Source organism: Pyricularia pennisetigena (genome assembly GCF_004337985.1).
Source record: "Pyricularia pennisetigena strain Br36 chromosome 4 map unlocalized Pyricularia_pennisetigena_Br36_Scf_9, whole genome shotgun sequence".
NCBI classification, from domain to species: domain Eukaryota; kingdom Fungi; phylum Ascomycota; class Sordariomycetes; order Magnaporthales; family Pyriculariaceae; genus Pyricularia; species Pyricularia pennisetigena.
The window spans coordinates 1,572,841-1,600,763 of NW_021940921.1; the positions used below are offsets into that span (position 1 = coordinate 1,572,841).

Genomic DNA, 27,923 nt, shown 5'->3' on the forward strand with positions numbered 1-27,923 from the left:
TCTTTGGGCTTGTAGCGCGAACGGACTTTCGTCGAAGCTGTTTTCTGCCTGCTCCGGGTCTCGTTCTTCGTGCTGGTCTTGTCGGTGCTCTCTCGGTCTTTGCGCCTTTCTTGTGCCAGTTGGTTGCTGTAGACGGCTTTGGTAACGTACTGGCAAAACGTCTCGTAGTCTATGTCGATGTTCTCACTATCGTGCAGCAGACGGTGATCGAGGTCGGCGGGTATACATCCCCACAAGGTTTGCTTCCAGTCTTCTTCCCGAACCTTTGCTTGCTGGGCTAGTGAATTAAACGTGGCAATAAACTCGTGGATATCTTGGCCCTTGCCTAGCTCAAACTCGTGTTTCTTAAGGGCTTCTCTGGCAGCTATGGACTGGTTGGGGTCGTGGTACATGGATTCTAGGATTTGGATCATTTCGGCTGCTGATGAAAAGGGGCGTGTAACTGAAACGTAACGAGTAATCATTGCTTTCTCGGCTTTGTCCTCGAGCAAATTCATCAGGTAACGCATCCGACTTTTCTCAGTCCTAAAAATGGCGACATCTTCTTCGAATTTGTCGGCCACCTTTATCAGCCAGCTATCAAATTGCGTCTTGTCTCCTGCGAACTTTGGGGGTGAATCGGCTCTGGCTTTTGCTTTGTCATTGTAAGCAGGGTTGATGCCGCCTGTTCCTTGGAACTCGGTAAAGGCTGGCCAAGCGGCCATCCCTTTTGCTTTGAAACTCGTTCCGCCGAATGCACTTTCCACTGATGGCTCTCGGTGCCTTAATTCTCTGTAGGGCCTGGGGCTGGGTGTGTCGTTTCTCAACGCGTTTCTTAGCCTAAGTATTTCCGCTTCTAGCCTAGCGATCTCGCTGGCTGGGTCGTTTGCGTCGCCCATCATTCTGGGGTTGTTTTCTTGTGCGTTCACGTTGAGCTCCGGGGACCGCGAAGAAGATGCAACTTCGATTTCGTCCTCGACACTGGACTTGGTGCCTGGGCGAAAGTCTGTTTCGCTTTCTGATCGGGTCGGGTCGTCGATGGGGCGGTCTGTTTGCTCCGTCTGGTTCGTAATCAATCTTTGTGATTTCCTGCTCGCAGGTGGATGGTCCTTCAGCCTGGGCATAGGTCGGATCGGTCGTGGTCGGGGACTGGAATTGCCGTTCCTGTCGAACTCCGGTCGGGTCGGGTCTGTCGGGTGCGGATTTATTTTCGTCGCTCGCCAGCGGCGTAAAGATAAGTTGTTGCGCCTTATTTGTTAATCGCTAGGCCAGCGATTCTTTAGAGAGTAGAATTGTGTCACGGCCAGGGTAAGCATAGCACGGAAGCTAGTCTATTGGCGCCTATCGACGAAGATTCTACTCTGAGGAGAAGAAAGGAAACAAACAAAGTTCTGAGCTTGACGCGACGTAAATAAAGGTATCACCCTGGTGGGCCGTTGGCCAGGGGTCAGGGTTAGGGTCTGGTCATCTCATGGTCCAAATGTCACAGCTACTATTGCGAACCAGCCCAACTGGGCAAACGCCCGGGATGTGTTGACGATTGCCAAAAAGACGTTTGAGCGGACCACACGCGACAAGGCAGGCTTGGCCGCAAAGAGGTTGGTGATCAGGCCGGAAGACATGCTGTTGGAGCTCGAGGTTTTTAGTAGTGAGCGTGCATCCCGGGCCACCTCAACAGCCGTGACGGGTGGTCTAGCAGGTGGAGTCCTCGCCCGCGACATTCAATATATGCAAGCTCCCCCTGCACATCAGCACATGTTCAAAACGACGACAGCAACCAAAGTTGCCACTGCTTCTCCGACCACTACAACAGAAGAACCCGGAGCAGAAGAAGGGCAAGACCAACCGGCAGCCCTCAAAGCCGCTCCATTGATCAGCTCAGACGACCGCAGTGCATCGTCGGGGCTATACGCGAAGCGAGACGCGGGGGTCAGTGACGCCGTTTGGGAGCAGCTTCAACGCGACAAGCGAGAGGAGGTCCGGCGGGAGGCCGAATACCAGTCGCTGAAGAAGCAGGCCGAGGAGGCGCGCGACGCGGACCGGGACGCCATAGTCACGCGCTTGCTAGAAGAGGAAGATAGACGGAAGAAGCAGCTAGCCCTAAAGGAAAAGCTGGCCAGGCTGGGAATGTGTCCCGTTGGGTACGCGTGGATCTCGCAAAGCGATGGGGGCTATAGGTGTGCAGGCGGCTCGCATTATTTGTCGAAGGGGCAGCTCGAGGGGTTATGAACGTGTGTCCATGCGTAGTCGGATTGCCAAGGGACAAAATCTTACTGTAAAAATGGGCGTGCATTGGCGAAATTCCCTGTACTTGGTCAGCGATCTGTGTCTTTGTGGCTATTGAGGCGAGTGTTTATCGGACGCTTTGCAGAAAATTCAACTACGCCAGTATTTCTCGCAGACAACCACGTTTATAATGCGAATAAGTTATTCTCTCCTTTTGGATAACAATTTCACATTAAAATGTATTATAGATTGTTTGGCAGAGAAAACCTTAGCTTGATCAGAGTCCGCTGCAGAGCAGCGCATGTTGGTTTCATTGTATCGCAAATGTTCTAACACAGGTTATTTACTGCTAGCTCCTGGCCTCACAGGATGTTTATCCATGCGGGGAAGGAGCAGTCCAGCCTGCCCTTGAGATGGCTGGAGGGACGTGGGTGATTGCACTTTAAGATACCTGGAGTTGAGGCAGAAAAGAATAACCCTTTGGGTTGACGCAGTCTGCGATCTTCAGGATTCCTGGTAGGATGCTAGCAGTAAAAAGGTTACTCTTTTGGAAAGCATATTCAATTTAAAAAGAATCATAAACTTTGAACAGGCGAGCCGCCAGAGCTGTGTTACGATCAAGGTATCGGGTAACCTGTTCTTATGGTAAAGTACAGTGGGTTGAAGCAACTGAGCGTCTGACTGGGTAACTGGGGTTCTCAATGACTGGGGGTGAAGTTATGATCGTTCTCAAGTAAGTATTGAGATTAACTAGAGATGCGTGGCCCACAAATGCAAGCGAGGTTTGCTCAAGGGCCTGCACCGGGACCATGACAAGGCCCCACCGTATCGTGTTGAAAACGCCCCATGCTGTCGCATATGTCGAACCCATTGATACGATGTTGCTTACCAGCCAGAGATAAAGCACGTTGCGGATTGCCGACTCGATGAAAGTCAGGACGCCGGGACGGAACAAGATTAGGAGCGCGCGGGGATGGGGCTTCGTTGTAGTCCACTCCTGCAGAGTGCTTCCTCTCCCCTTTTGATATTGAACCGTACTCCTCCAAAGAATATATGCCAGGCCGATAAATGCAGATGCCAGGTTGCAGGCGAGCTGAATCCCTCCTTGCATGTTGACTGTGGGCTCATCGGAGCCAAAATGGATCTTAGAGATGAGCAACAGGTCCAAAATGATGTTGACAGCAAATTTGACCGAGCTGATAATCAGCGGGACGTCAGGCCGGTCAAGCGCCCTGGTAGCAGATGCAACAATCATCTCGATTGAAGAGCTGAATGCGCTGAACGCTCCGATGCGCACATAAGTGATGCTCGCCTCGCGGACCTCGACGGGCACAAAGCCATCGGCAAAGCTCCTGGCCCCTCCCACGAATGCTAGGCTCATTATGAGACCCAGGACAGCCTGAAAGAGGATACGCGTGTTTGAGAGCTGGAGCCGCTGTGTGAGAGTGCGAGAGGCATGATCACCAATGATGACCCATGCCGCTCGTGGGAGGCCTTCGTTAAGGGTCTCTGCGACTACGCCAATGTAACTGTACGCGCCGGTTGTGACGATGAACGAGGAATCAATGTTGGCTACCCATAGTTTGGACAGTGTGCCGTACAGGGCAGGGAGTATGAAGGAAGCAAGATTAAGAATGAGGGCACCAGTATAGGTTCTGCGGTTAAATTGTTTGTGGGCCAACAGCTTGGTGGAGTTGATGTTACTCTCTTGGGCCTCCACGTGGGGAGGCGTTGGGTGAGCGGTCTCTTCGATGTCGACTTCAGGAAGCATCGTGTAGCCTAGACGGTTGTTTTTTCATCATTTGGAAAGTCGGAACTGTGCCACTTTGTAAAGATAGCATTTTATTTCATATGCACACCGAACCAACTTGGCTCGCGCTAAATTAGTGCCCTGCCAACTGGACGATACCTACCTTACTCCCTGTCGACGAGCTTTACCCCGCACAAACCATCCATGTAATGGTTGATCCCAGGCCTGGTCCCACGCCCAAATATCTAAGGCTGGTTTCACATTACGTTCAATTGGTTTTGATTTTCCTCGCGCATTCCTGGTGCACTCAGTTAGGGGCGCTTCATCCATTCACGCACCTATAACGCGTTTTGTGCAATGGACATTCCGCCGCCTGACTTTCATCATTATACCGGTAGAACATATCAATCCTCATATCACCATCCACTGCTCTGAATAAGAGCATGGATGGCATCTTACACTCTGCTACACGAACAGCAACCATACAGCCCCCTTGATAGCAGGGTAGTAATTCTAAGTGGAGACACGGGCGAGTTTGCAGCGCGAAGGTGAGATGTCGCCTATATGCCTAGTGGGAATGGTTAGCTAGGCGAAGTGGCCGTCAATAATCGAATGCAACTAGCTACCACTTTTCCCATTCAAGTCACTGGTCAACAAACGGGAAATTTTTGACATGGTTTCTAGCTTCCGTTCTTTAGCATCATTGCTGCGAGCTGTAGCAGGGCTTTCCGCTTCTCGATGCATTGGTCACAGTCGATTCGAAGTAAGTCAACGCTGACTTGGTGCATGTAGCCAAGGGCGCGATCAAAAACGCATTTTCGCACTTTTGAACCCTCCACTTGCTTCTTATCCCAGTTCTCCAGGTAGGTAACTTGGTAGTATTATTGCATGTTTTCTTAAACTTACTCCCGCACCTCTCGTGACTACAAATTTTTGCTTGATCAAGCCAGCTCCCACTGCGCCTTAAATTGGTAAGAAGCAGCTCGACTAGAGCCCCGCACGAAGGGTGGGTGTTGGCTGGAACAGGTCAAAGGATCACAGAAATCACGTGCTTTACAAAACCCTGCATCGCGTCAAACGCGTCCACACAGTCGGTTACGCAAACTAACAATAACACAGAGATTCTATCGGCTTTTGACAGGAAATTTCCCAGTCCGAACGGGCGTAAGGCAAATGTATGGAAAGCGTACCTGACAAGAGTTTTATTATGGGAGGAGCAGTTTACGTAAGGAATTAAATGTTCACCCATCGAACCAATCAGATGTGTCCCTTGGCGCCCTTTGTCAGCTGGTGGCCAGCTGGCTGTCGTCATGGTGATGAAAATAAATGATGTTTCACTGACGAACGCTAGCTGCTTTCGTGTCTTACGTTCAAACAAACGAACACGCAAGAGCGACGATTTGCACGAACGACATAGCTTACTGGCGTACGGAGAGCCGAAATCACTATCCCTAGAATTGAAGATGTCTGCCCTCCCATTCCCGGCACTTACGCCACCGTCGGCATCCGAGACGGCCCTGGCGTCATACGAAGTTCGCTTTCGTCATCCAGCATACCCGAGAGACACGCCACCGCTACTTTTACTGTCAGCAGCCGACGGAATCGGGATTGAGTACGACTTGGCGGTTATATCCTGCTGTATCATTTGCGCGACCGAGTGGGACAAGGGCAAATTGGCCACTAAAACTGCGGATGACAATGGAAACAGTGTCGCGGCCGTCGGACGGGATCCTGCGCGGGCGCGAGTACTTTTTCTGTATTGATGGGCTCGAATCATTCCGTACGTCCAATCTCTTGTGCTCGGAACCCTTCGAGCCGTCTTGGGATTTCACGCAAAGGTCATTCACTGACAGCTTTTCTGACCAGTAGACAAGTACCCCGTCATTCCTTCTTTCCACAACTGGCGTTTTCCACACGATAATTTACCTCCACTTTGGTCACAATTGCAACTTCCCGATTACATTCCACCACCTTCATTCAGGGGACGGATGGCTGTTAAAGAGAGGGATAGGAGCTGTCGCGTATCTGGTTTTGAAGACGCCACGGAACAAGCACATCTTGTTCCGGCACAGGAAAAAAATTGGTTTATTTCAAACGGGATGGAGAGGTATGTCCAATCAACAATGTTTGCCTTGCTTTGCGCTTAGGGCTGACGTTACGAAATCAAAGATACTGTCGTTTTCCCACAGCCGTCTCGACGATGGATGACGACAGAAAAATGCTCCTCTTGCGGCGGGATGTGCACTATCTCTTTGATGGACGTCGGATTGCGTTTGTGCCAAAGCAGTTTATGTCCCAGCCTATTCAACTGATTGGGCATGTGTTGGAGCCGCTCAATTCGATGCAATTGGTCCACATGTATCACAATCGCAATCCGCAAGCCATTCGAGGAGTAAGTAGGGAATTTGCTTTCGCCCGGTTCGCCTGGGCCCTGTTCACAGATGAACGGATCAAGTTTTTCGGGTCTCACCGTCTTTACAAGGTTCTCGTGTGGGATTCTGAGCAGGGTAGAACAGAGACGCGCGACATTGAGGGCGCGGTAGTTCGTTCAGTAGCCGTTGTGTTCGATTCATCCAAGCGGTCACAAAGTCGAAGTGTGAGTCCCAAAAAAAGGTCATTTGCCCAAGCTTTCGGGTGGGGTATCGAGGATAGTGATGAGGATGGAGTTAGCCCTGAGTCCGGGGAGGCAACACAGCCGCAGACATTTGGGTGGGGGCAATCGGCCGAAGATCAGTGCAGGGGCCGCACGCCATTTCGACGGGTAAGACAAGGGAGAAAGCATAGTTTTGGGGACATTTCCGACGGACTTTCTTCGGTATCGTCTTCGCAGGTCGAAACTGACATTCCCGTCACCCCGGAGAACAAACAAGCGCATGGTGTCGATCGGCCGAAACGTGCCAGAAAGACACCCGTTACCTCGGACACAACGAAATCTCACTTTTCTGATATATGAGCAACATAAGGGTCGCAAAGTCAACACAAATTTTAGCAAATGAAATAAGTTATGCTTCTACTTACGCTAGAGTGCTTCAAGGCTATTATATTATGATCCAAAATCCTGGCCCGCTCGATTGCATCCCTCTTGTGGATGATTACAGCTGATATAAGTTTGCAGTTTGGTTAAGATTTGGAAAATACGGCTGGTTTTGCGTGTTGCCTACGTCCGTGTCGAGCTGGGCCTGCTGGGTTGACGGGCCATTTCGGGAGCATTTGCCCCGGTTGGATCGATCTGGGTCAAAGATGTAATCTCCAAAACATCCTCAATCGCCGAACACGGCTTTTCCAATCACTGTTCGCTGTGGTAAGTATCTTGAGAAACAAGAAAGCCTCGCCCGTCGTCAATAGACCATACTCGAGTCCCCCTTTGATCATGTAGTAGTATTTTTGCGTAATGGCGGCCGCAGTCAGCCTCTCAGCGTGATACAAACGTGCTTTTGGATCCATAGACATCGGGATAGTCTTCCGGTTAACCACATCCTTGTAAATATTCATCGGGCGTAGACCAAACGGAGGTGCGGCGCTGTTAGCTTGTAGGGCGGCCTTTACTCGAAGATGTGAATCATTGTGCGTCTTTCCGAGCCCGCATTGTTAGACCGGTAGACGCAGATCTAATCGGGTCGTAGCCGGTTGAGATCAAGACTGTAGACTGGAATAGCCGGGAGTCGATGGGTTGGCCAAGGAGGAAGAAGGTGGATGATCGTTGCTGCGAACAGCACGGGGTGTCAGGTTGGAGTCAAAGACTGGGCCGTCTGACGGGTCGTGGACATGCTCTTGAACTCGGCGTCGCTCCGTCGCTTGGGTGGTGGCGCCGACCGCGGTAAAGACCCCGCAATTTGCCAGTCCTCAAATCGGATTCCGCTCTTGCGCCACGCCACGAAATTGAAAGGCCTCCCCCATGACTTAGAAGATGACCGACTGGACCCCGCATTGCTGTAGACAATGCCTGCAATGTCCCCGCGCCTGGACAGTGAGGTGGGCCGCCATTTGCGGCCTGGTGAGGGGTTTGGGACTCCTTGGCAATCTGCATTGCCACCCTTGCTTGACAAATTTGAACGTCAACGCCAGGTGGTACTATTCTGGCAAGGGGGGCATTCTTGTGTGCACTAAAAGCTGATTGGAAAGATAAAATGATCCGAATGGTTTTTAACCCGAGGTAAAACTAAGCAATGCACAAAACCGGAACAGGCCGGCGGGGGGTGATTCAACTTGTTTGAGATATATCACAATTCCAAATCTTATTACTTGTTTACATTTGAATTGGTGCTAGACCGGTAACATATTGGTGCGTAGATTTTGAGAGGATGAATTGGGGTATCATTCCGGTGTTCAACTGGGTTGGAATCCTTTCCAAAGAATGTGGTTGTTTTGGGGTGCAGCTATGTTATATAGACCCCTCAACTGGGGAATGAATGATAATCCCTGTAAGTATGCTTGTAAGAGGGGTTTGATTTAGCAATCACACGAATTAACCAAGAGGAGGAGCGGGTCAAGCCGTGGTCACCGGAGCTCGGCACCAACTGAACCAAAGGAGGTCCAGGTGGCTCCTAGATGCATGCACGCGCACACATTATTTCCTGCGCAATCACTGCTAAGCCTGCCATCAATACCGTTGCTGGGGTGGTGAATGTCTCTCCTGCAAGTTTCGTGCGCATTAGTGTCTTCCCTGCCTTGATCCAAGGTCGCAGGGCTTTGTTGCAGTCGTATTAATCGCTTGGGACTGCCATCGCTGCAATCATTTTTTTGGTCCGATTGACGTTGCGATCTCCTTTGCCTGATAATGGAGGATGCGCAGGAGTGATTCCATCGCTACAACGTCGCGTTTTTCCAGACTAATCAGAGGGCGATTTCCACTCCTCACCCGAAGCCCCTCCTGGAAGTCGAATTAAAAATGGCTGAGAAGACCGGCGATGCTAGGCTGAGTATTCTGGAGCAGGCTAATAGCTCTACTTCTCCGTCGCATGTTGGAGTATGGACGGAGAGGATGACGTCTCCTCCTGGGTCCAACGTCTCAAAGGTATGCAATCCTCGAAGCTGTTGACGATGTTAAGGAGAGAGACATAGATGCGGAAATGAAACCTTTCACCACTATACATTGGGATTAATAAGAATCCGGAAAAGTCGTGGCTATTAATAAAAAAGCCTCTCCTGTGAGAAAACGATACTTTAATGTTTAGTTGGACAAACGCCGCAAGACGTCGACATAACAGCCCCGCAGCCCCACTATTGCTAGTGCGGCGGCAGTTAGAACACCAGAAACACTAACAGATTGAAAATTTTCACCCGCAAAGGATGTGGCTGCAAGACACCCCCCGAGCGACGGCGCCGCCCGGCTCGATATGACCCAGCTGATACAAAAGCTGCAACGGGAAGTTGATGTGCAGAGGAGGTGTACCAGAACGTCGAGGCTCACTTCGCCCGCATCCTGCGGGACTTCACTTTCTATGAAGAAGCCTGAACCTAGCAAGCGGGGAAGAGGTCGCTGGTTTCCTGGTAAGTCATCCTCAATAAATGAAGCAAGAACCTACTGACGACTGTAACAGGCTGCGTCAATTTTAATATCAATTCCATTATCAGGAGTTCTACTTCGACGAGCCTATGAGCTCTTCAACGGCCTTCACGTCATATCCAGCACAGCGCTACTGGCGACCTTGTATTTACACAAACCTAGTGGTTCTTTAGCGCCGCCCACCATATATTTGTTTGGAGCTATTTGCTTACAAATACTTGTTGGTGGTGCTCGGTTCCTCCACCTTGGTTATCGAAATATAAAGCGCAAGCGACCTTTGAGTTGCGGGCAACCATTCAACCCATCAACTACACAACACCGTCGGGCGAAAGAATTCCAGTCTTGAATGCGGTTCATTTGCACGTGCGACTATCCAGAGGATGGCATCATCGAGCCGGTCAATATGTCTATCTCTGTGTTCCTGGGGTAAGCCGCACATCATTCTTACAGCTACATCCATTTTACGTAGCTTGGTGGTATCGGGAGGGCGAGTTTGACTACACCGTCTTCATCATCGAGAAATACACTGGATTCACGAAGTTCCTCGTCGAATGCAGCTCAAGAGACCGGAGAGCACATGAACACTTGACAGCTTTAATAGAAGGGCCATATGGGAAGGAGCTTGAACTCGATCTGTATGGCACAGTGCTCCTTTTTGCTACTGGTATTGGAATTGCTGGTCAGTTGTCATATGTCTCACAGCTACTGCAAGACTATCGTTCTTGCGAAACAAAAACAAAAAGGATTGCACTTTTCTGGCAGGTCCGCCCAGAAGGTAAGCTTACGAGTCCGACATAGAGACCTACTGTCGCTAATGGAGTTAAAGTTCACTTGGCTTATGTAGCCGACCGGATGCAAGAGCTATTAAGTCAAGACAAAGACCGGGTGAGTAATCACCACCGAACGGAAATTTTTGCGATTGGTCAACTAAATACTTTTAGGTTCTAGAAATTCATATCTATGTCCTATCTGATTACGTGTCACAATATACTCAAGCAGGGGACCTTGTCAGCCTGGGAGAGCGTATTGGTATGACATATTCTCACCATCTGTGCAATGGGACACTTTTTCGCAATCCCTTTACGGACATCCACCCGTTCCTGTCTGGTCTCCACCGATGGCGACCATGACCGGCGAGTCGAGCTTTACCATATTGCCTTACAGTAATGCCCCCACTGGGTTCGACCGTTTGGCACCTCAGTGCGCTCCATTCGATGCGGTTGCGGATTTCAAAGTGCTCGTCCCTCAGTACCAGGATCAGTGGGTGTTAGCATTGGGCTGCGAAAGCCTGATCAGGGAAGAGGCCCAGGAACTTGGTTTCAAAAAGGTCCTTCTATCGTCCGACTCACTCAAAAAGTCCCCAAACATCAGCCCTTTACCTGAGATGACAGCCAGTGTGCACGATGTTGATGGCCTACCAAGGCCCCACGACCAGCAATCGGAGCCTGTTGCCGCGGTTTTAGTCTTCGGCACTCCTCATGACTGGGGCCGGGACTTGCAGGTTGCTTTGGATCATCTTTTTGCAGACAACTTCGCCGCCCCAGGTCCGGCAAACGGTAGCTCAAGAATCGAAAACGGCACCTACGGTCACTCGTCGAAACTATACTTCAGAAGCCTTTCTTCTGGAAGAGCAGAGTCTGAGTCTCTATCGCCTCTTGGTGTTGAGGACTTTGTGTGCGCGTTGCAAGCCATCTTGCTAAAGAGAACCTGGCAAGCTTGATTTGAAGAGACGGAAAGATGATCATGGGTTACTAGCTTTTCAAATTCGATGCCCATGTCTATATGTTATGACGGAAGATCAGGCTTTCGGTCTGTACTGGTACTAGACGATAGTACCGCAGTCTTTATAGCTTTACTCCACTGCTTTTCTCTAATTTGATCTCTGTTCGCCTGTTTCCATACTATTCGAGATTTTTTTGGTATCAACCCAACTTTGGATTTTACTGCTTGCTATTCAAGCATAAAACACTGTAAAGCTTTTTTTTAGACTACTACGACCATACGTACAGCCGGCTGGCCTCTGAAAATATAGGAAACGCCAACCGTAATATCCGCCCAGTGCATACGTTAGGCCCGTCACAATAAGCTTGTTCAGAAGGGAAGGTCAATAGGAACTAGCCCGTCACAAAACGCACCCCGAAAGGTCAGTATCCACATGCCAAGTCTGGAAGGCTACAATGCGAGGTTTTCTTTTGGACATATCTAACCCAAAACAAAAAAATAGAGAAAAACAGAACGAACTTACAGCAAAATATCCTCAATCGCCTTTCGACCCTCGGGACAACAGCCCCGCCTGATGTAGTCGACCAACATCTTTCCGTTCGTCCATAAATGGATATAACGAGAGAGCAAGACATTCAGGGATGGCAACATATCGTCGGTGACCTTGAGAATATCTTCTGTTTTCACTGCGACAACAATAAACGGAAGTGCCCCTAAGTACTTCTCACCGATGTCCATGGCGCAAATCTTCCAGATTTTGCGCCCAAGCCTGATTTGGTCTGCAAGTTTATCTTTGTTTCTCTTGTTGTTTTCCTTGTTTTGCAACCTCAAGATTCCCTCGTATTCATCTGAGCTGACTCGAATGCGTCCATGTTTGGAGTCATGGAGAACCTTGGCCAACTCCAATAGGCTGATGTATTGATACAGCCGATGCATACCAATCGCCTTTTTGTGAGGATCAGGCCCCTAGACCTACCCTCAGAATCACGACTCGGCTCCACACCGAGCCAGGGATCGGACAAGGATCCACTACCTCCGGATTTAAGCGCGTCTCTTGAGCGCGTCGTCGATTGTAATTTCTCTCTTCTCTTCAGTTTAGAATTTTCGTCGATAGCGCCTAATACACTGAGGTTCTCCAATGTATGCCTGGCCGTGACATTAGTTGTGGGTGTGACAATTTTTTATGACATTACTTTCACTTGGCATGTTTTACGTCTCCTTAAGGATTAAGCCAACACCCTTGTATTCCGGCCACCCGAATTTCCATACCGCGTTTTTAACGCGATGCACACGTTCGCACCTTATGATTCCAATTCTATACTTAGAACCATGTGTTTTTCTTTGATTAATATATCTGCATCTATGAAACGTTATTCCGAAAACGATGTTTTTGAAGCTATGGCCGAAGTGGAGCAGGGGTCGAGTATCCGCGTAGCAGCCCGAAAATGGGGTGTTCCCAAAGCTACCCTCCAAGATCGCATACGTGGTGTTAAATCGCAACGAGAGCTTACCGCAACCCTACAGAAGCTTAGTCTGACCCAGGAGGACGGCTTGGAGGCGTGGATTTTAGCTCAGGAGGCTTTAGGCTTCCCCCCTACGCACCGGGAGATCGTTTACATCCTCGGTCAAGTACTTCACGTGTTTGGACAGCCCACAACGCTTGGGAAACGATGAGTAAAGCGGTTTTTAAGCAGATATCCATCGCTTAGGGTCTCGAGGCCTAAAAGGATTGATTCTGTGCGCGTTAAAGGGGTTACAACAGACGTAATTAGGTCGTGGTAGTCTCGTCTTCAACATCCGACTATTAAAGCGGTTAAGCCGGAGCACCGCTATAATATGGATAAAGCCGGTATTATGGGGGGTATGGGAAGTAACGGGTTGGTTGTCGGTATTTCCATCTTGGATGGTGCTGTCAAGTAACAATATTTTTGGGGTGCCACATTCTTGTCCTAGCCCATTCGGCAAACGTTCGGCATTTTTGTAGGGTGCACTGTCGAATACGCCTTACCCAAGATCTGACAATAATATGCGCGGACAAACCCATTGGCATCGGATTACCCCGCTTCTCCGTTCTGGAACCTGTCTTTCCGTAACCTGCAGACCTGTTGATCCATAGAAGCTTCGCTGCATTTGACGGTAAACTGAGTGACTTCCAGCTTCGGAAGGTATCGCGGTCAAGAATCGAGTTACCAGGTGCCTGCTAGCTTTTTGTGCATAGAGTCTTGGTAGATAGTGTCAGAATGAGGAGCCAAACGTCCAGTTCCTTTCACATTCCACCTGCACTGAAGCCAGATCCCGCTACATGATTCACTATTTCCCGATCTTCCGCAAAGTATACATTAAAATGAACGGGACGCGTCCACGAACCGAGGCGCAGAGGTTTCAAAGAGCTTTCTGCACACGAAAACGCGTCATCCAGAAAAAGATACTCGAGTTTAACAAACTGACGGGCCTAAGAGCTGCGCCTTTCTTCATTTAACTGTTCTAGGAAGAGGTCGTCGAATAAAATGGCAAATGGAAAAGGCTTTATAAACCCAATCTTGGCACAAGTCGCCCCAAACCTGACCATTCTTGTGGCAGCCAGTACCAGTTTTCGGGATGAGCACCCACCTGCTTGCCCAAAGCCTGAATTCTCAAGGTACCTTTCTACAAAGCATTCCTCTGCCATGGTGACTAAAGCATTCGATGCGAGATACCATAGATGATTGAGGTTGAATGAAGACTGCAAATCTTGTTTGATCGAGTGCTGCAAAAAGTATGCCATTTGTTTCTTTCATGAAAGAGAAAGAATTATGAAAAAAGGATTCTGTTGCCATGAAGGGTTCAATCATGGTATACCCAAGAAATAAGTTTAAGTGTTTGTTCATGGCCAACAGAACCCTGTGGCGTGCGTGCAGTCCCCTTCGAAAGTGAGTCAAAATAGTTATGAGGCTCCATCCCCGCACCTAGTTCCGACATGTGCAAATGTACAAACGGTCCAATTTACTTATTTCCCCAGCCGCGTTGATCTGTAAGTAGCCTTCAACGACGCACCCCAAGAGCATACCAGCAGCCAAAGTAAGCCCGAATTTTTGGTAAACAAGACGCTACTGACAAAAAGGATGATCTAGGGACTCATCACCGATGCAGACGAGATTATGCCCAGATATCTGTTCGAAGGCCTTCTAGTTTGTTGTTTTCATTTTTTTGCAGGAACATATTACCTTGAGCTGGCTAGGCTGCCACATCGCGAAAAGTTTCGCCGAAAAATCTAGCACATCATCTCAACGGCCTCCTGGTGGATGGCTGGTGCGGGGTAAAGTTCTTTGATATTTTCCAGTCAAAACTGCACTAATTTAGCGGGAGCCAAGTCTTGATGGCGATAACGGTGTGCATATGAACAAAAACAAAATGCTGCGACCTTCACAAAATGGCGCAATCAGCACCTTTGCGGCTTTGTCATATCATGACAAAAAATCGTTTAGGCTACACAATGCTCCCTAAAGTCAACACCAGTGAGACCACTCGCCCGGCGTCTCATGGCGAGGCTCAAGAGAACAACCTAACCTGTCCCAAGCTATGGTCCAAAAGTTTTCACCGCGGGAATTACACTGGCGCCATCATCTATAGTCTTGCTTCATTTATCCTCCCTGCCCTGTACGGCACATTGTCAAAACTATGGGTCGCTAACATTGACTCTTCCCTCGTCGTCACAACCGATGCGTATACCTATATCAGCGTAGTCGCAGAGACTCTTAACGAAGGCCTCCCACGAGCGGCATGGGTCATCATTGGTGATCATGCCTCTCGCACTCTCACACAGCGGCTCCAGCTCTCAAACACGCTTATCCTCTTTCAGGCTGTCCTGAGTCTCATAATGAGCCTAGCATTCGTGGGAGGGGCCAGGAGCTTTGCCGATGGCTTTGTGCCCGTCGAGGTCCGCGAGGCGAGCATCACTTATGTGCGCATCGGAGCGTTCAGCGCATTCAGCTCTTCAATCGAGATGGCTGTTACATCTGCTACCAGGGCGCTTGACCGGCCTGACGTCCCGCTGATTATCAGCTCGGTCAAATTTGCTGTCAACATCATTTTGGACCTGTTGCTCATCTCTAAGATCCATTTTGGCTCCCATGAGCCCACAGTCAACATGCAAGGAGGGATTCAGCTCGCCTGCAACCTGGCATCTGCATTTATCGGCCTGGCATATATTCTCTGGAGGAGTACGGTTCAATATCAAAAGGAGAGAGGAAGCACTCTGCAGGAGTGGACTACAACGAAGCCCCATCCCCGCGCGCTCCTAATCTTGTTCCGTCCCGGCGTCCTGACTTTCATCGAGTCGGCAATCCGCAATGCACTTTATCTCTGGCTGGTAAGCAACATCTTATCAATGGGTTCGACATATGCGACAGCATGGGGTGTTTTCAACACGATACGGTGGGGCCTTGTCATGGTCCCGGTGCAGGCCCTTGAGCAGACCTCGCTTGCATTTGTGGGCCACACATGGGGTGACTGCCGTCGAGAAATCGGGGTCCAGATTCGCCGTCCAAAGGCCACCAAGCAGATAATGGTCAAATTAACCCTGCCAGCTCTCGTCTTCCTCGCCATTGCTTTCGCCATTGAGGTCCCTGTCTGTCTGTTACTTACATATTGTGGCGCTCGTCCTTTCGTCCGATACCTCAGCGGCTCTGATGAGGTTGCAGACGTGACGGCGATGATGTGGCGTACAATTGACTGGTGCTATATCTTCTACGCCATGTCTACCATGCTCGCGACGATCTTGTTAGCGACGCGACCAAGATGGTACCTTTTGCAAAGTCTAGTGAGCAATATGCTTTACGTGTTGCCTTGGGCTATTGTATGCCAGACAGCTAGCTTGTCGGCTGATAAGGCCTGGACGTATCACAGTCTTGTTTTTGGCGGAAGTCTTGTTTTAAGCTTCGTCGATATTTGCGTCGTAGATTGCCTCTGGATTTGGACCTTGATGACAGGCAGAATGAGGCTAGAGGTGTTCAGTGATTAAGCAACAGGGGGACTATTCACACTAATGTTACAGCTATTAGCAACAAAGCAGGTGCGATTTAGCCTTGTCTGAAGTGTTTGACTAGCAATCAACTGAAGGGGTTTACTGAAAATAACTTGTTTGGAGCAAAGAGATTCCGGCAGCAAGCAGTACCCTAGCGACTTGTAGGCGAGATGCTCAGGCACTGTAACGTCTTCTGTCATTGCCTGTCTCGTCACCCTGAAACTCCCTAACAGTGGAACTGTTTGGGCTCTTGAAAAAGCTCCAAGAATCAATGCCCAAAACATTGACGGAGCCCCAGGCCAACGAGGTTGAAACGGAAGCAAGGACAGCAACCACTGCCTGCCAATCTTTCAATCGGGCTTAAGCGCGCCCTATACTCAAAGCACCCTTCTTCATTGGCTGGATCGCCCCAAGCTTGAAATCTCGTTCTTATTGCTGTCCTAACGCCCGCTGCTAGACCCCGAAGACGAAGGGCCACCTGAACACCGCCCAGCTTCTTCTCGGCCTTAAAGATGGCGATTTGCTCGTCAGGGTGCACTTAAATGCGGCGCGGGGGCAGGCCGTACAGCAGCTGTCGCTCGGCACCCGAGTCGTGCACCTTGACGCCGGTCCAGTCCTTCTCGTGCTCCAGGTTTAACTCGACGTTTTTGGACAAATTCTCGAGTACGGTGAGGTTGTGGTCGTTCCTGCCATCTTGAGCTTGAGGCTGCACTGAGCCAGCTGAGATGACTTTAAAAGTGTTAATTAACGTTAAACACATGAAAACTCGCTTGTGGGGCTGTTACGTTGATACAAAAGAAGCTTCAAAAAGTCTACAGGCAAACGCTTGCCATTCGATTCGCCCGAGCAGGGACAAATGCGAAACCTTTTACTGATTGTGAACTCCGAACACCATCTTCATCCGCCCGATATCCTCAGAAAATACCTTGCTGACTTGACCTCGGGCACCTGTCTTCCCTATCGAGTTGATGGATTCTACCATGTCTGGCTTCCATCGTCTTTTGTTCGGCACCACTTGAACCAATGGAGGACGAGGTGGCCCCAGCAGCAGTGCTCTTTCGAAGTCGATCATCATAAAACCGTTGACCTCCGTGTTAAAAAGCATGTTTGCCCCTCGTACATCCTTGTGTGCTACTCCCAGTTGATGGATTGCTCGCAACGACTGCATCGCCTTCCCTTTCAAGTGTTCCTCCCCACCACCCACTAGCCTTGTCGCATCAAATTCAAATCCGCCCCACGACAAGAATGTCATGTGTATTACGTAGACTCGGTGGTCATAGTAGTATACCCTATTCATCAACCGGAGATCAACGATTCCGAGGAAGACGGGCACATATGTACCTTGGATGGGTTGCAGACGTTCGTAAACCGCCGCCTCGTGCTTAAGGTCTTTGACAAATGCCTTAACCGTGCCCTTGCTGACAAAAGTATAACCATACTTGAGCAGGCTTACTTTGAACAGTACGCCGCGCGCACCACCCTGCGCCAACGGCGTGATTCCGTCGTCTAGTGAACGTTCTAGCTGCTCGAGGAGAAGCTCGAGGAATTCAGCGTGAGCTATTGGATGACGGACACAGGTGCCGATTGGGCTACGGTCGTGGTTGTGCGAAGAGCTGGACTGCCTATGGTGCAGTGCCATGTTTGGGCATCTTGCATCGAGAAGCCCGCCCTTGACGAGCCCCAACAGACACTTTTGGGTGCAGTAGGGCCTGTTTTGCTCGTTGCTTCCTCCTCCGCCTCCACCCCGCGGCCGTCGGGCTAGAACCCGCTCGCTGCGTCTAGTCCCCTGACCCGCCCGCCGTTCTGCCGGAGTCGGGGTGTCTGGCGAATACCGCGCTGGTTCATCGTCTGACGATTCTCCTGGCTCTCTGTGACCATCTTCTTTCCTGGGCGGCTCATCTCCCACACGCCGATGTCTTCTTCTCCGGAGAAGGTACGGTGATCGATCGACACCCTCGTATGTTTCAGGTTGGTAGCCTGGTGAACTATTTGGCGCGTGTCGCTCGTCCTCCGGAATCGATCGTAGCGTCGTCTCGAAATCTTCCGCCCAAGTCTTGAGTTTTTCAGTAGCCTGGTGGCGCTCGTCTTGCCCACGCATTCGTTGTTCACCTGGCAAACCCAGCGCCATAAGACTAAAGGCCAGATACTGACCGACTGCTGTGCACAAGTGGGAATGGCTCGGATGGGCCAAGACTTCAGCATCCGGCTCTGCAAGGTGATAGAAAAGTGTCTCGGGCTCGCACCAGTCGATCTTGAGAAACACAATCGCCTCGCCGGTCGTCAAGAGACCATACTCGAGTCCCCCTTCGATCATGTAGTGGTACGTTTGCGTGATGGCCGCTGCAGTCAGTCTCTCAGCGTGATACTGGAAACGTGCGTCTGGGTCCACCGACGTCGGGATGGTCTTCCGGTTAACCACTTCCTTGTAAATATTCATCGGGCGTAGGCCAAGGCGGAGGTGCGGCGCGGTTAGCTTGTGGGGCGGCTTGTACTCGGAGATGTAAATCATTGTGCGTCTTTTCGAGCCCGCGTTGTCGGATCTGTAGACGCAGATTTGATCGGGTCTTAGTCGGTTGAGATCGATACCGTGGTTCGGAGTGGACGGTGGTGTCGATGGGGTATCGCGGTAGACGACCTCCTCTGAAAGGTCGCTGATTGCATGTGGGTGATTCTCAAAAATTATTCCGTCTCCCAGGTTGAACGCGTCTCTCACGCCTTCCACCTCTTTGAGCTGATCTATAATCGCTCTAACGGGATCTTCGACACTATTGTGCAAAAAGTACTCAAGCGTCTTCTCGTCTGCTATCCTGCGCGATGAAACCCTTTTTCCTAAGCCGGAGAGGAAGGCTCTATTCTCAAAAACACGGCTGTCGGTAGGGAATGTGTCGTAAAGTGTGCCGAATGTTATTCTCTGCTGTTGAATAAAGTCGGACCATGGCTCGATATGCGTCGGACACCACTTGTTTCGCGGGTTGGTGATAGGTCCTTTCGAGGTCAATGCCGGGTTCTGTTCGATTGTGAAGCCGGAGAAAACCAAATGGTGGCAGGAAGCGATGTACTCGTTGAATGTTGTGGGTTGAATTTGTTGTTCCGACGCTTCGGCACGTTGTCGCTCCTCCTGTCGCTGCTTCTCTGCTTTCTCCGCGCGTTGCTGCTCTCTTTCCGCGCGCTGCTCTGCCTCTCGCAGCTGCCTTTTCAGCTCTTCTATACTCGTTAGTTCATCCATGACGCGTATGGGCGTAAGTCATGGTGCGATCCGGACATTCGTGTCGCAACCCGCATGTTTGTAATTGCGGCCTTGATCGGACTGAAGTCGTATTACGTACGCACGTTGCGAGGGGTAACCTGCCTGAAACGCCCGAACTAACCAATCGGCCGATGCACGGACCTATGCTCTCGGTCGCGTCACCACGTGTGATGGACCACCTCCTTTGGACGTGAATCGCCAAGCCCTTTGCTCGCTGCCGGTTCACACAGATGCTGCCAATATCTTGGACTAACTCAAATCCCTTGTATTGCTTAATCAAAAATATCGGGCTCGTGTATTAAGTTGTAGACCCTTGTCCTCACGTGTAACTTTGGAAATTGCCGGGTTATCTTTATCGATAACGGTTTCTTACTGGTATTTCCAACTCTGCAACCAGCGCGACGCGCAACATGTGCCGCAAAAAGCTCCGCATGGCCAACGTCCACCGCGCCAGGCGTCCTCTTAAGCAGAAATGGCCACCCAACCGGTAAGTGCACAGTTCATCCTGCTCTGTTCGAAACATTCGATCATTAATATGTTGCTAGGCATGTCTTGCTTGAATCTTATTTCGACTTTACTTTACCCTCCGCGACCGTTGAGTCCCCGACCAAGAGAATATGCGACCGTCGCGCACCTTCCGTTGCCACGTCCCAGACTCTATGTCCCAACACGACGAGCGAGGATCATCAGTTGGCACATCGTCTGTCGGACCCTCTATACCCCAAAAGTGGATTTATCGCTACGGGCGAGACAACCATTACTGAACAAGGAAGTTCTGCACCTATGTCCGAGAAGATGACGCAGCATGAGACCGAATGAAAGGAGAGGCGAAACGAAGCACTTCAAAAATATGATGAGCCGCCATACTTGTACTCGCTAATGCGAGTCTTTTTCAGCCTTTCAATGTAAAAGAAGCATATCTCGTACAAGAAAATAGGAAAAGATAACAGTGACATGAAACCTACATGTTCAATCTCTTTACCTGAAGCTCAGGGTTGAGGCATCGCGTAGAAAGGAAGGTCAACCCAGCCCTTGCTCCTTTTTGTCACAAGCATACCAGATAGGAGACCTCCACAGGGAAGCTCTGAGCCACCAAATCTGCCCTATGGCAGATATCCTTGCTCAGTAGGTTGGCAGTTTTGCCCCGCTTTCCAATTCATCAGTAGCTGGTGGAAGTTCTTGGTGTGTTGGGTATGAAATACACACCATAAAACTTCCACCGGATACTTCGGAAGTCAGGTGTTTATTGTACGCTAGGACTTGCGCGGGATGGGCAACAGTCTACAACCTGCTCAGGCAGCAATTAATCGAAGCTACACAGTATCCAGGCGCAAATCCGAAGATGCTTTGGCCGTACCGGTATTTTTCACGTTGCCTTTTGATGAAATATACGAAAACATCGGTCGCACTTACTGCCTGCTCTACAAAGCCAAAGCTAAGCTTCGGCTAGGAGCCTTACGTCCAGCCACATCGCCACTTCAGCGCTCCTTGCCACCCTGAAGAAGGAAATTACCAACGTTAAACGCAAGCGAGGCTGGTAACATCCATAGGAATCAGATGAAAACAGCTACGAATTCTTCGTCGAGTTACGTCTCTTAGCCAGTGTATGGCATCAAAGCGGAAACAAAAAAATATACAAGCGTGTTACCACCCGTGTTCGGGACATGCATGGTCAAAACTGGGATTCGAGGACAGAAACTTGGAGTTAGGAACATTTTAGGGGTACGAAAAAAAAAGAGCTCATAGGCGGAAGTTAACCCCGCTTTAAGAATAGCCGTCCAATCGTGTCAACCATGTGATCGACTCAACATAAGAGGGTGCAGCACCTGCAGGTGTTGTGGTCCATGCACCCAAACTTTTCAAACGTGAAATTCAACTGTATTGGAACAGATTGCAAACAGTTTTCTTTTGTCGCCACCGCACTCGGCTTGCTGTCTAAAGAAGAAATTATGGCGTGTATTTTGATTAGGGTGTTCGACTCGTACGAAAGTGGTTTCAATCCAGTCTGTCAAAAACTTAGTATGATTCGTACTGGTGTTGGGGTGGTTTTCAAGGAGATTGATTGCACATCTCGTCCCACATTTCAATAACATTCTTCCACATGTTTTGGGAAATCACCTGCGATAGTGTTGATTCCCAGAATACATGTGCAAGTGTCAAGGCCGTGCAGTCACTCTGAGCGCGTGCTATAAAATAGGAGATTCGGATGCTGACACACAGCTGTCGGTCCTGCGTCGTCTGGGGTATTGGCGCTCTTTCGAAATCAGGTCCACTTTCGTAGTGTGGTGGTTCGTTGCCCTGCATCGACAGAAACGGCACTTTTTCAATCGTGGGATAGTTCAATACCTTATTTTGCCAAGTTCTTGATGGTACAAGGCCGGCCCGGGCTATCAGTTTACAAAGTCCTTCTCCGTCAAAAGCACTGCATCCAACATCTTGCCAATATGCGTCCTGTCGATACCCTTACTGTCCCGGCGCACCTTGCTCAAAAAGACCTTCAGAAACCCGACAGGGCTGTGCCTAAACGTGCAGCCGGTCTCGTCGTCGGTCGTCCTAAACACCGGGTTGACAAAGCCGTCGGCCCCAACGCCGCTCACGCTCTGCTCCTGCTTGCCGGCACAACCCCTCCAGTCCAGGCCCAGCATGTCGCACACGGCAGTGTACTCTACGAAGGAGTCAAATACAGCTGCCCGGAAAAGAGGTTCAGCTGTAGAACCAGCCGGGGCGACACGGCCCAGCCGTCCGGCAGGGCCGGGGTCGTGTACAGGCGGAGCCCGTCGAGCGGCCGGAAGCCCAGCAGCACGCGCGGCGCATACAGGTGGAGCACGACGCGCCGGTGCGTCGTCTCGAACTCGCTAATCAGGCTCTGCGCCTCGAAGGGGCTGATGATCACCATGGTTGTCGCCACGGCGCCGCCGTCGTCGTTCGGCCTCCCGCCGGCGCTGGTCACGACCCACTGCACCGGGCGCAGGAACTGATCCGTCTTATTCTCGCTTCCTCCGCCCTCATGGCCGCTCGTCTTGATAGTGCGGGCAAAGTCCCTGGTCACGAGTAGATTCTGCGGGAACTCGTCCATATTGGTCAGGTGCGCGGCGGCCGTGGTGCAAGACAGCGTTGAAAAGGCCGGCGAAAAGGCCGAAGGGATGGCACCCTTCCGGACCACGCCAGTGCGAATAAAATACACCACTTCCGGGTCTAGCGAGTGCTCGGCCGGATCGGCCGGATGGGGCCTCTGGATCTGCATCTCCTTTTGAATCTCGGGCGACAGCTCTCGCTCCTGCTCCTCCTGCAGTGCTGTCGTCGACGACGTGTCGCCACCACATCCAAACTTGGCCACGTGCTTCTCAATGAGGTTGACGCCATCATGGTCAGCGTGTCGGTCGCAGCACAACGTCGGCAGGCGAGGGCCAGGACGGTACAGGTCTTGGATGGTCCGCGCTTCGTCCTCAAGGAACTTCTCGGCCCACTGCTTGGTTTGTCGTTTTTTCCCGTCCTCCGAGAGTTTGCTTTCCCCGCTTATCTCATACCAAAGGTGCTGCTGGTGGGCAAACCGCTTGCCCTGGACTGCCCACAAGCCAACGCACCGTTCGAGATCGATACAAGTCTCGGCTATCGACCACTCGATGATCTCGGAGACCTCTATTGGGGTAGTGGCGCTGTCTTGGTCCGGGCCTCTCCGCTGCAAAATTTTGGACTGAATCTCTGGAGGGATGCAGAATAGAATCGATTGGCCTTTGCCAAGCTGCCGCATTCTCATGCAGGCTGTAGCATGTGTTAGTCTCTAAATGGAAATGCTCGATTTTTTATGCTGAAAAAAGGAAATCTTACCTTGAATAAGTCGGTCCTTTGTTAGTGCTGGTCCGAGCGTGACCGCAGCCCGGTAGTAGACCGGAAGCTTAAGGTCCGTCCCGCGGGTGTGGGCCTCGTCGAGGAAGACCAGGCATTGATCGAGCAGCTGAGCATATGGCGATGTCTGCAGAAGCTCAGTCGCGCCGCGGAGGTCGACGACCCTGAGTTCGTCGTGGTCGTCGAGATAGACGCAGGCTTGCTTTTTGGTATGGCCGGTTCTCCCAAGGCCTGCCATCTGATTGTTCATTTCTAGCCACAGCTTGGCCATTTGGAGGTTGTTGAGCTCCAGAATCTGCGCGCCAACGTCTAGCATGACATGAACGTCTGGGTACGCATTCACCACGGCCGTCAGCACCTGCTCCGCGTCGTTTGCCGCAGTCTTTGTCTCCTCGCGCGAGGGCAGCAGCATAACTTCAGTCTCATCCTGAAGCAGGTACTCGATTACAAGGGCGTCGATATGTTGCTGATTTTTCAGGTCGAGGTGCTGGACGGATAGTGGTAAAAGCTCCCGCGAGTCTTTGGTGCCACTGAATCCAGTTGTAGGGTGGGACTTGACAGCGCCGAGATCCCACCCAGAGGCGGTCAATTTGCGGGGGAAATCCTTCATAAATCTCGGAAACACGACATTCCTGAGGAAATAGTCGACGGCAGCTTTGGAGTAACGCAGTGCTGGGAAAACTTGCGTGGTTATTTGGAAGCGGTCCTTGATGTTGATGCCTTCGAGGTGTTGAAATGCAGGAGAGAGATCCTGGACACCTCTGACCCATTCTTGATATTCCTGGTTGGGTTGATCAGAATGGAGGAGATGCTCAAACGCATGGAACAAATCTTGATCGCCAAGACCGCCGTAGTAATAGCTGAATGAAGTCAACAAAAGAACAACCTCTGGGTGCGAAAACTCAGAGCGAGGGGAAGGCGAATCCTTCGCTCTGTATGGCACAGCCAGACGCGTTGGGGGCCTTCGTTCCAGGTCGAGGCCGTAGTTGACGCGCCAACGCTTCTGTCCCAAAACGAACCCGAGGATGCCACCGGCGAGAAGGCCGCGAAGGAGAAGCAGCGAGTCCTTGATGGCGTCGGTCCACAAGCTGCACCTTTCAGGGTCCTCGACCTGCGCTATCTGCTCGGCCGAAAGCTTAGACTCAGTGAGGTAAGTATATATGGCCTCCTGTGATGCCTTAGCTTGGCGGGCTATGGGCACACCTGCGAACCCGGTTTGGCAAATCTGCCAGGCGACGGCGCACACCAGACGGTACTGAGTCTCGCTGCCTCCCAGGATCCGGATGAACGGAAACGAGCTTGGCCCATGCTGGTCAGAATAATCGATGGCCCGAGGCATTTCGCGGACCAGAGAAGGACAGACCTGCCGAACCACATCGAGGACGTGTTGCAAAAGCAACCATCTCCCCGGGCTGAACGCCAGCGGCCTCTGGATGCCCATGGTGTAGATGAGCTCGAATTTCGTGCTAAGATTTTCGTCACTTTCGTCCACAATGTCCCGCGAGTTAAGATCAAGATATCTTTGTGTTCCCAAGACCAACTGGCCCAGTTCTACGCTTTCTGAGGTCACAAGACACTCAAAGCCCATAAGTTTGAATGATAGAATATGCTCGGGCTGGACCAGCAAGATACCACCAGTGGTGGCGCAGTTTCTCAGGTACCGATGTATTGTGGCCACATCGTCGACGCCCAGACGGAGATCACGTGAAAAGGGAAGCTGATGGACGACGACGTTTTGTAAACCACCTAGTCTGGCAACAAGCATCTGAAACATTTGCTTCGATTGTGGTTTCCCGACGATGACACGAATCAGGCTCTCCCTCATGGAGGCAAGGATAGCGGCCACCGCAGGTACGATTACTGACGATTTGCCCTCGCCCATGTTGAGCTGCATGGAGGCGTTCTGGTGCCCGGGAGGACTGATCATCTCCTTGGCTATACACATCTGGATCGCCCGGATGGTCATGTTTGTCTCGATCTCCATCAAAAGCACCAGCGGCAGCTCTAAAGGGTCCCAGTTGCTATGTCCGGGGTCGCTGAGTTCAGCGGTCAGCTCGTGCTGCCGCTCGGGGGACGCCAAAGCCAACAGTCTCTCCGCCCGCTGGACTTGGTGTATCGCCAGGCCGTATTCAACGATTGGTCCTTTCCATGCGTCCGGAAGCAGTTTCCATCGGTCGGCTGCAAGCTGAGATATGAAGAATTTGCCCGAGATTCTCGGCAGGGGCCTGGTGGCTTGAGTCGCTGGGTCACCATCGATACCGATGGAAGCCTCCAAGATGGAAAGTAACCAGTTCATGTGGCGAATAGATGTTGCTTTGTATGATTCAAGCTCTGTCTTCAGAAGCGCACAATCATTACCAGATAGACCGGCTGTCGGACCGGCAAACCTGGATTCCAGGGCCTGAATGCTTCCCTTCAAATCTGTTGCATAGCGTCTTTGAAAGTCTGACACGGCTTGTGACTCGAGTCTCTTCACAAGCTCCCAAATGCGGAAATTTCCTCCAGGCAAGTGGGCTTTGTTTGACGCTGTCTTTATCGTCTCAGCCATATCTAAGACGTGACGAGATCGAAACGGAGCGGTTAGGGGCTGATTCTGGGAAAAAACCTGGGAAACTGAGATGAAACCTCCCCTAGTCGTGTAGACCTCCCAGACCCCATCATAGTTGTGAGGGACGACTGCGCTACTCGGCCTCGCGATGTTGGCGAAAGTGACAACTCGCTGACTGGCCGTGAGTTTGGCTACGGCACCCAAATATCTGAAGAAAAGAAGGTTGTCGTACCATGTGTGGAACTGCTTCGCAATTATTGTTCCAGCAGACCGAATGTCGATATATTTGGTTACGCTTTCGTCCAGTAAATGTGGGGCGATGGCCGGCTGCCGGCACGGCCACTGCCCCCGCAAGTTTCTGATAAAGTCTTCCACGACTTCGCTTTGACGCTCCTCGAACCTGTCTCGGCGCCGCTCATCGTACTCCTCTTTCGTCTCATCAAGATTGCGTGGGGTATCCAACTCTGAAAGACGGCCGAAGGCCCGGAGGAAATCGCGAATTATGGCTCTGGAAACATTTTCGTCGAACTGATAACCTTCTGCGACGTCGAACCTGTGGATAGAAGGAGGGATAATCTGCGCCATCTCAGGAACTAGAGCGAATGCTAGCAACACCTGGAGAAGCCCGTGATCTTGAATGCTGGGATTCCTAGCCTTTCTTGCCGCAAACGCCATGGCAGAAAGCCATGACATGAGCTGGAATCGGGTAAATTCAGAGCGTTGACAGCTCAGTACCTTGTGCATCCAGCACCAATGCTGCGCAAAGGCCGCGGGCAGATCTCGTAGCCAGGCAGCATCAAATTCTAAATGAGATGAAGGCCGCGCTTGATTTGGCCCCCAGACTGGGCCAAATTTCTTAAAGAGATTCCATAGCCGCATATGCAGCTCACTCCCGGGCTCTCTCGCAAGAACTGCCTCGCCCGAGTATATGGCCGATGACATGGCAAAGCAATCGTATTCTCCAGGTTCGAACCGAGCCCGGTCTCTGCTGGCGTAGGTCCTGTCGTGCTGAGTGGTGAAATTCTCGGCACCAAAGCCAGAAACTCGTACCCAGGCGGTGTTTACCATGTCTCGCAACAGCAGGCTCGAGTCCAGATCTTGCGCCTCTTTTAGGCGCTTCACCGAGTCGCGCATGCGCTCCTTCGTCCTGCTGCTCGTGCAGAAAATGCTCTGCACTTCCGCATGCTCCAAAATCCCCATCACCTCGACGTGATAGTGGCTAGGCTGGGACAGGAAGCTCAACCCTGGAAGCCACGTCACCTCCTGCATGACGCAGAGGTCTCTGGGGTAGAACTGCCTCGAAGGTGTCAGGCGGCTTATCTTGCCGAGCAGTTGCACGTCCTCCTCGGAAAGATTTGACGACATGGACTTTACGGCAGATGATTGGAGGATTGACAAGGCCTGCTCTGTGCCCGTGCAGCTGGTTAGGGGATCTGGGATGGTGAATGATGTGATGCCGTGGAGGTAAGCAATTTTTAGCTTGCTCCGGAGACTTCCGTTGTCTTGCAGTCGGCCGAGTAGCATGTCAATATCGTAGAAGTGAGTCCGAGAGGCAGAGCCCTTTGCTATGTCGACAATAACGTGATGGTCGCTCTCTCGCCATGCCACATGTCCGTCCGGGATGATTACAGCCCGCTTTTCTCTTGATTTGCTGGTAAGCAGGAGCTTGCTGGCTAGCCCACCAAGAGTGCCCAAAGACTGATCCGAGTCCACTTGCATGCCTCGAAACTGGACAGACTGCATTCCTGTTGATCCGGGAGCAAGACGGAATCCGAGGTCAAGTCTAGGGAGTTCGATTTTGAGCGTTCCAGTGCTCTCCTCGAGCATCAGGTGCATGTACTCAATGTCTTCAATTGCCTGCAGACATGCGCCCACAGCTTCTGCTGTTGAGCTCAGCGGTGAAAGCAGCTGATAGTTGAAAGTCTGTAACCTCCATTCGTCACCGTCAAATGGTGCCAAGGTCCAACCTGTGCCAAGGCCTAGAGATTCCCACGGGCTAGACTTTGGGCAGAACTCAATCGACTTCCTCACATCATTATACCAGTGAGACTGTCCGGTAACAAAAGATTCAGGTAACTTATTTCTGAATACCCTAGC

At 51.1% G+C, this 27,923-nt stretch overlaps 5 protein-coding genes across 5 annotated transcripts; 4 read left to right on the plus strand and 1 right to left on the minus strand.

The window, feature by feature from the left end:
- Nucleotides 1–1,599: 1,599 nt before the first annotated feature.
- Nucleotides 1,600–2,208, plus strand: PpBr36_10404 (uncharacterized protein; the record flags this gene model as incomplete). The annotated part of the gene is made up of 1 exon (XM_029897515.1): nt 1,600–2,208. The coding sequence occupies one exon, from the start codon at nt 1,600–1,602 to the stop codon at nt 2,206–2,208; it is 609 nt and encodes a 202-aa protein (XP_029744169.1).
- Nucleotides 2,209–2,845: 637 nt separating this feature from the next.
- Nucleotides 2,846–3,976, minus strand: PpBr36_10405 (uncharacterized protein; the record flags this gene model as incomplete). The annotated part of the gene is made up of 1 exon (XM_029897516.1): nt 2,846–3,976. One exon carries the CDS (start codon nt 3,974–3,976, stop codon nt 2,846–2,848), a length of 1,131 nt encoding a protein of 376 aa, XP_029744168.1.
- A 1,100-nt stretch (nt 3,977–5,076) lies between these two features.
- On the plus strand, nt 5,077–6,908 carry PpBr36_10406 (uncharacterized protein; the record flags this gene model as incomplete). The annotated part of the gene is made up of 4 exons (XM_029897517.1): nt 5,077–5,180; nt 5,373–5,700; nt 5,825–6,062; nt 6,145–6,908. Coding segments are annotated over 4 exons (1,434 nt in total), but the record flags the coding sequence as incomplete, so codon positions are not given.
- A 7,684-nt stretch (nt 6,909–14,592) lies between these two features.
- PpBr36_10407 (uncharacterized protein) lies at nt 14,593–16,822 on the plus strand (the record flags this gene model as incomplete). Its single annotated transcript, XM_029897518.1, has 2 exons — nt 14,593–16,167; nt 16,643–16,822. 2 exons carry the CDS (start codon nt 14,593–14,595, stop codon nt 16,820–16,822), a joined length of 1,755 nt encoding a protein of 584 aa, XP_029744166.1.
- Nucleotides 16,823–19,842: 3,020 nt separating this feature from the next.
- Nucleotides 19,843–20,251, plus strand: PpBr36_10408 (uncharacterized protein; the record flags this gene model as incomplete). Its single annotated transcript, XM_029897519.1, has 2 exons — nt 19,843–19,919; nt 19,978–20,251. The coding sequence occupies 2 exons, from the start codon at nt 19,843–19,845 to the stop codon at nt 20,249–20,251; spliced, it is 351 nt and encodes a 116-aa protein (XP_029744171.1).
- Between the last annotated feature and the right edge of the window lie 7,672 nt (nt 20,252–27,923).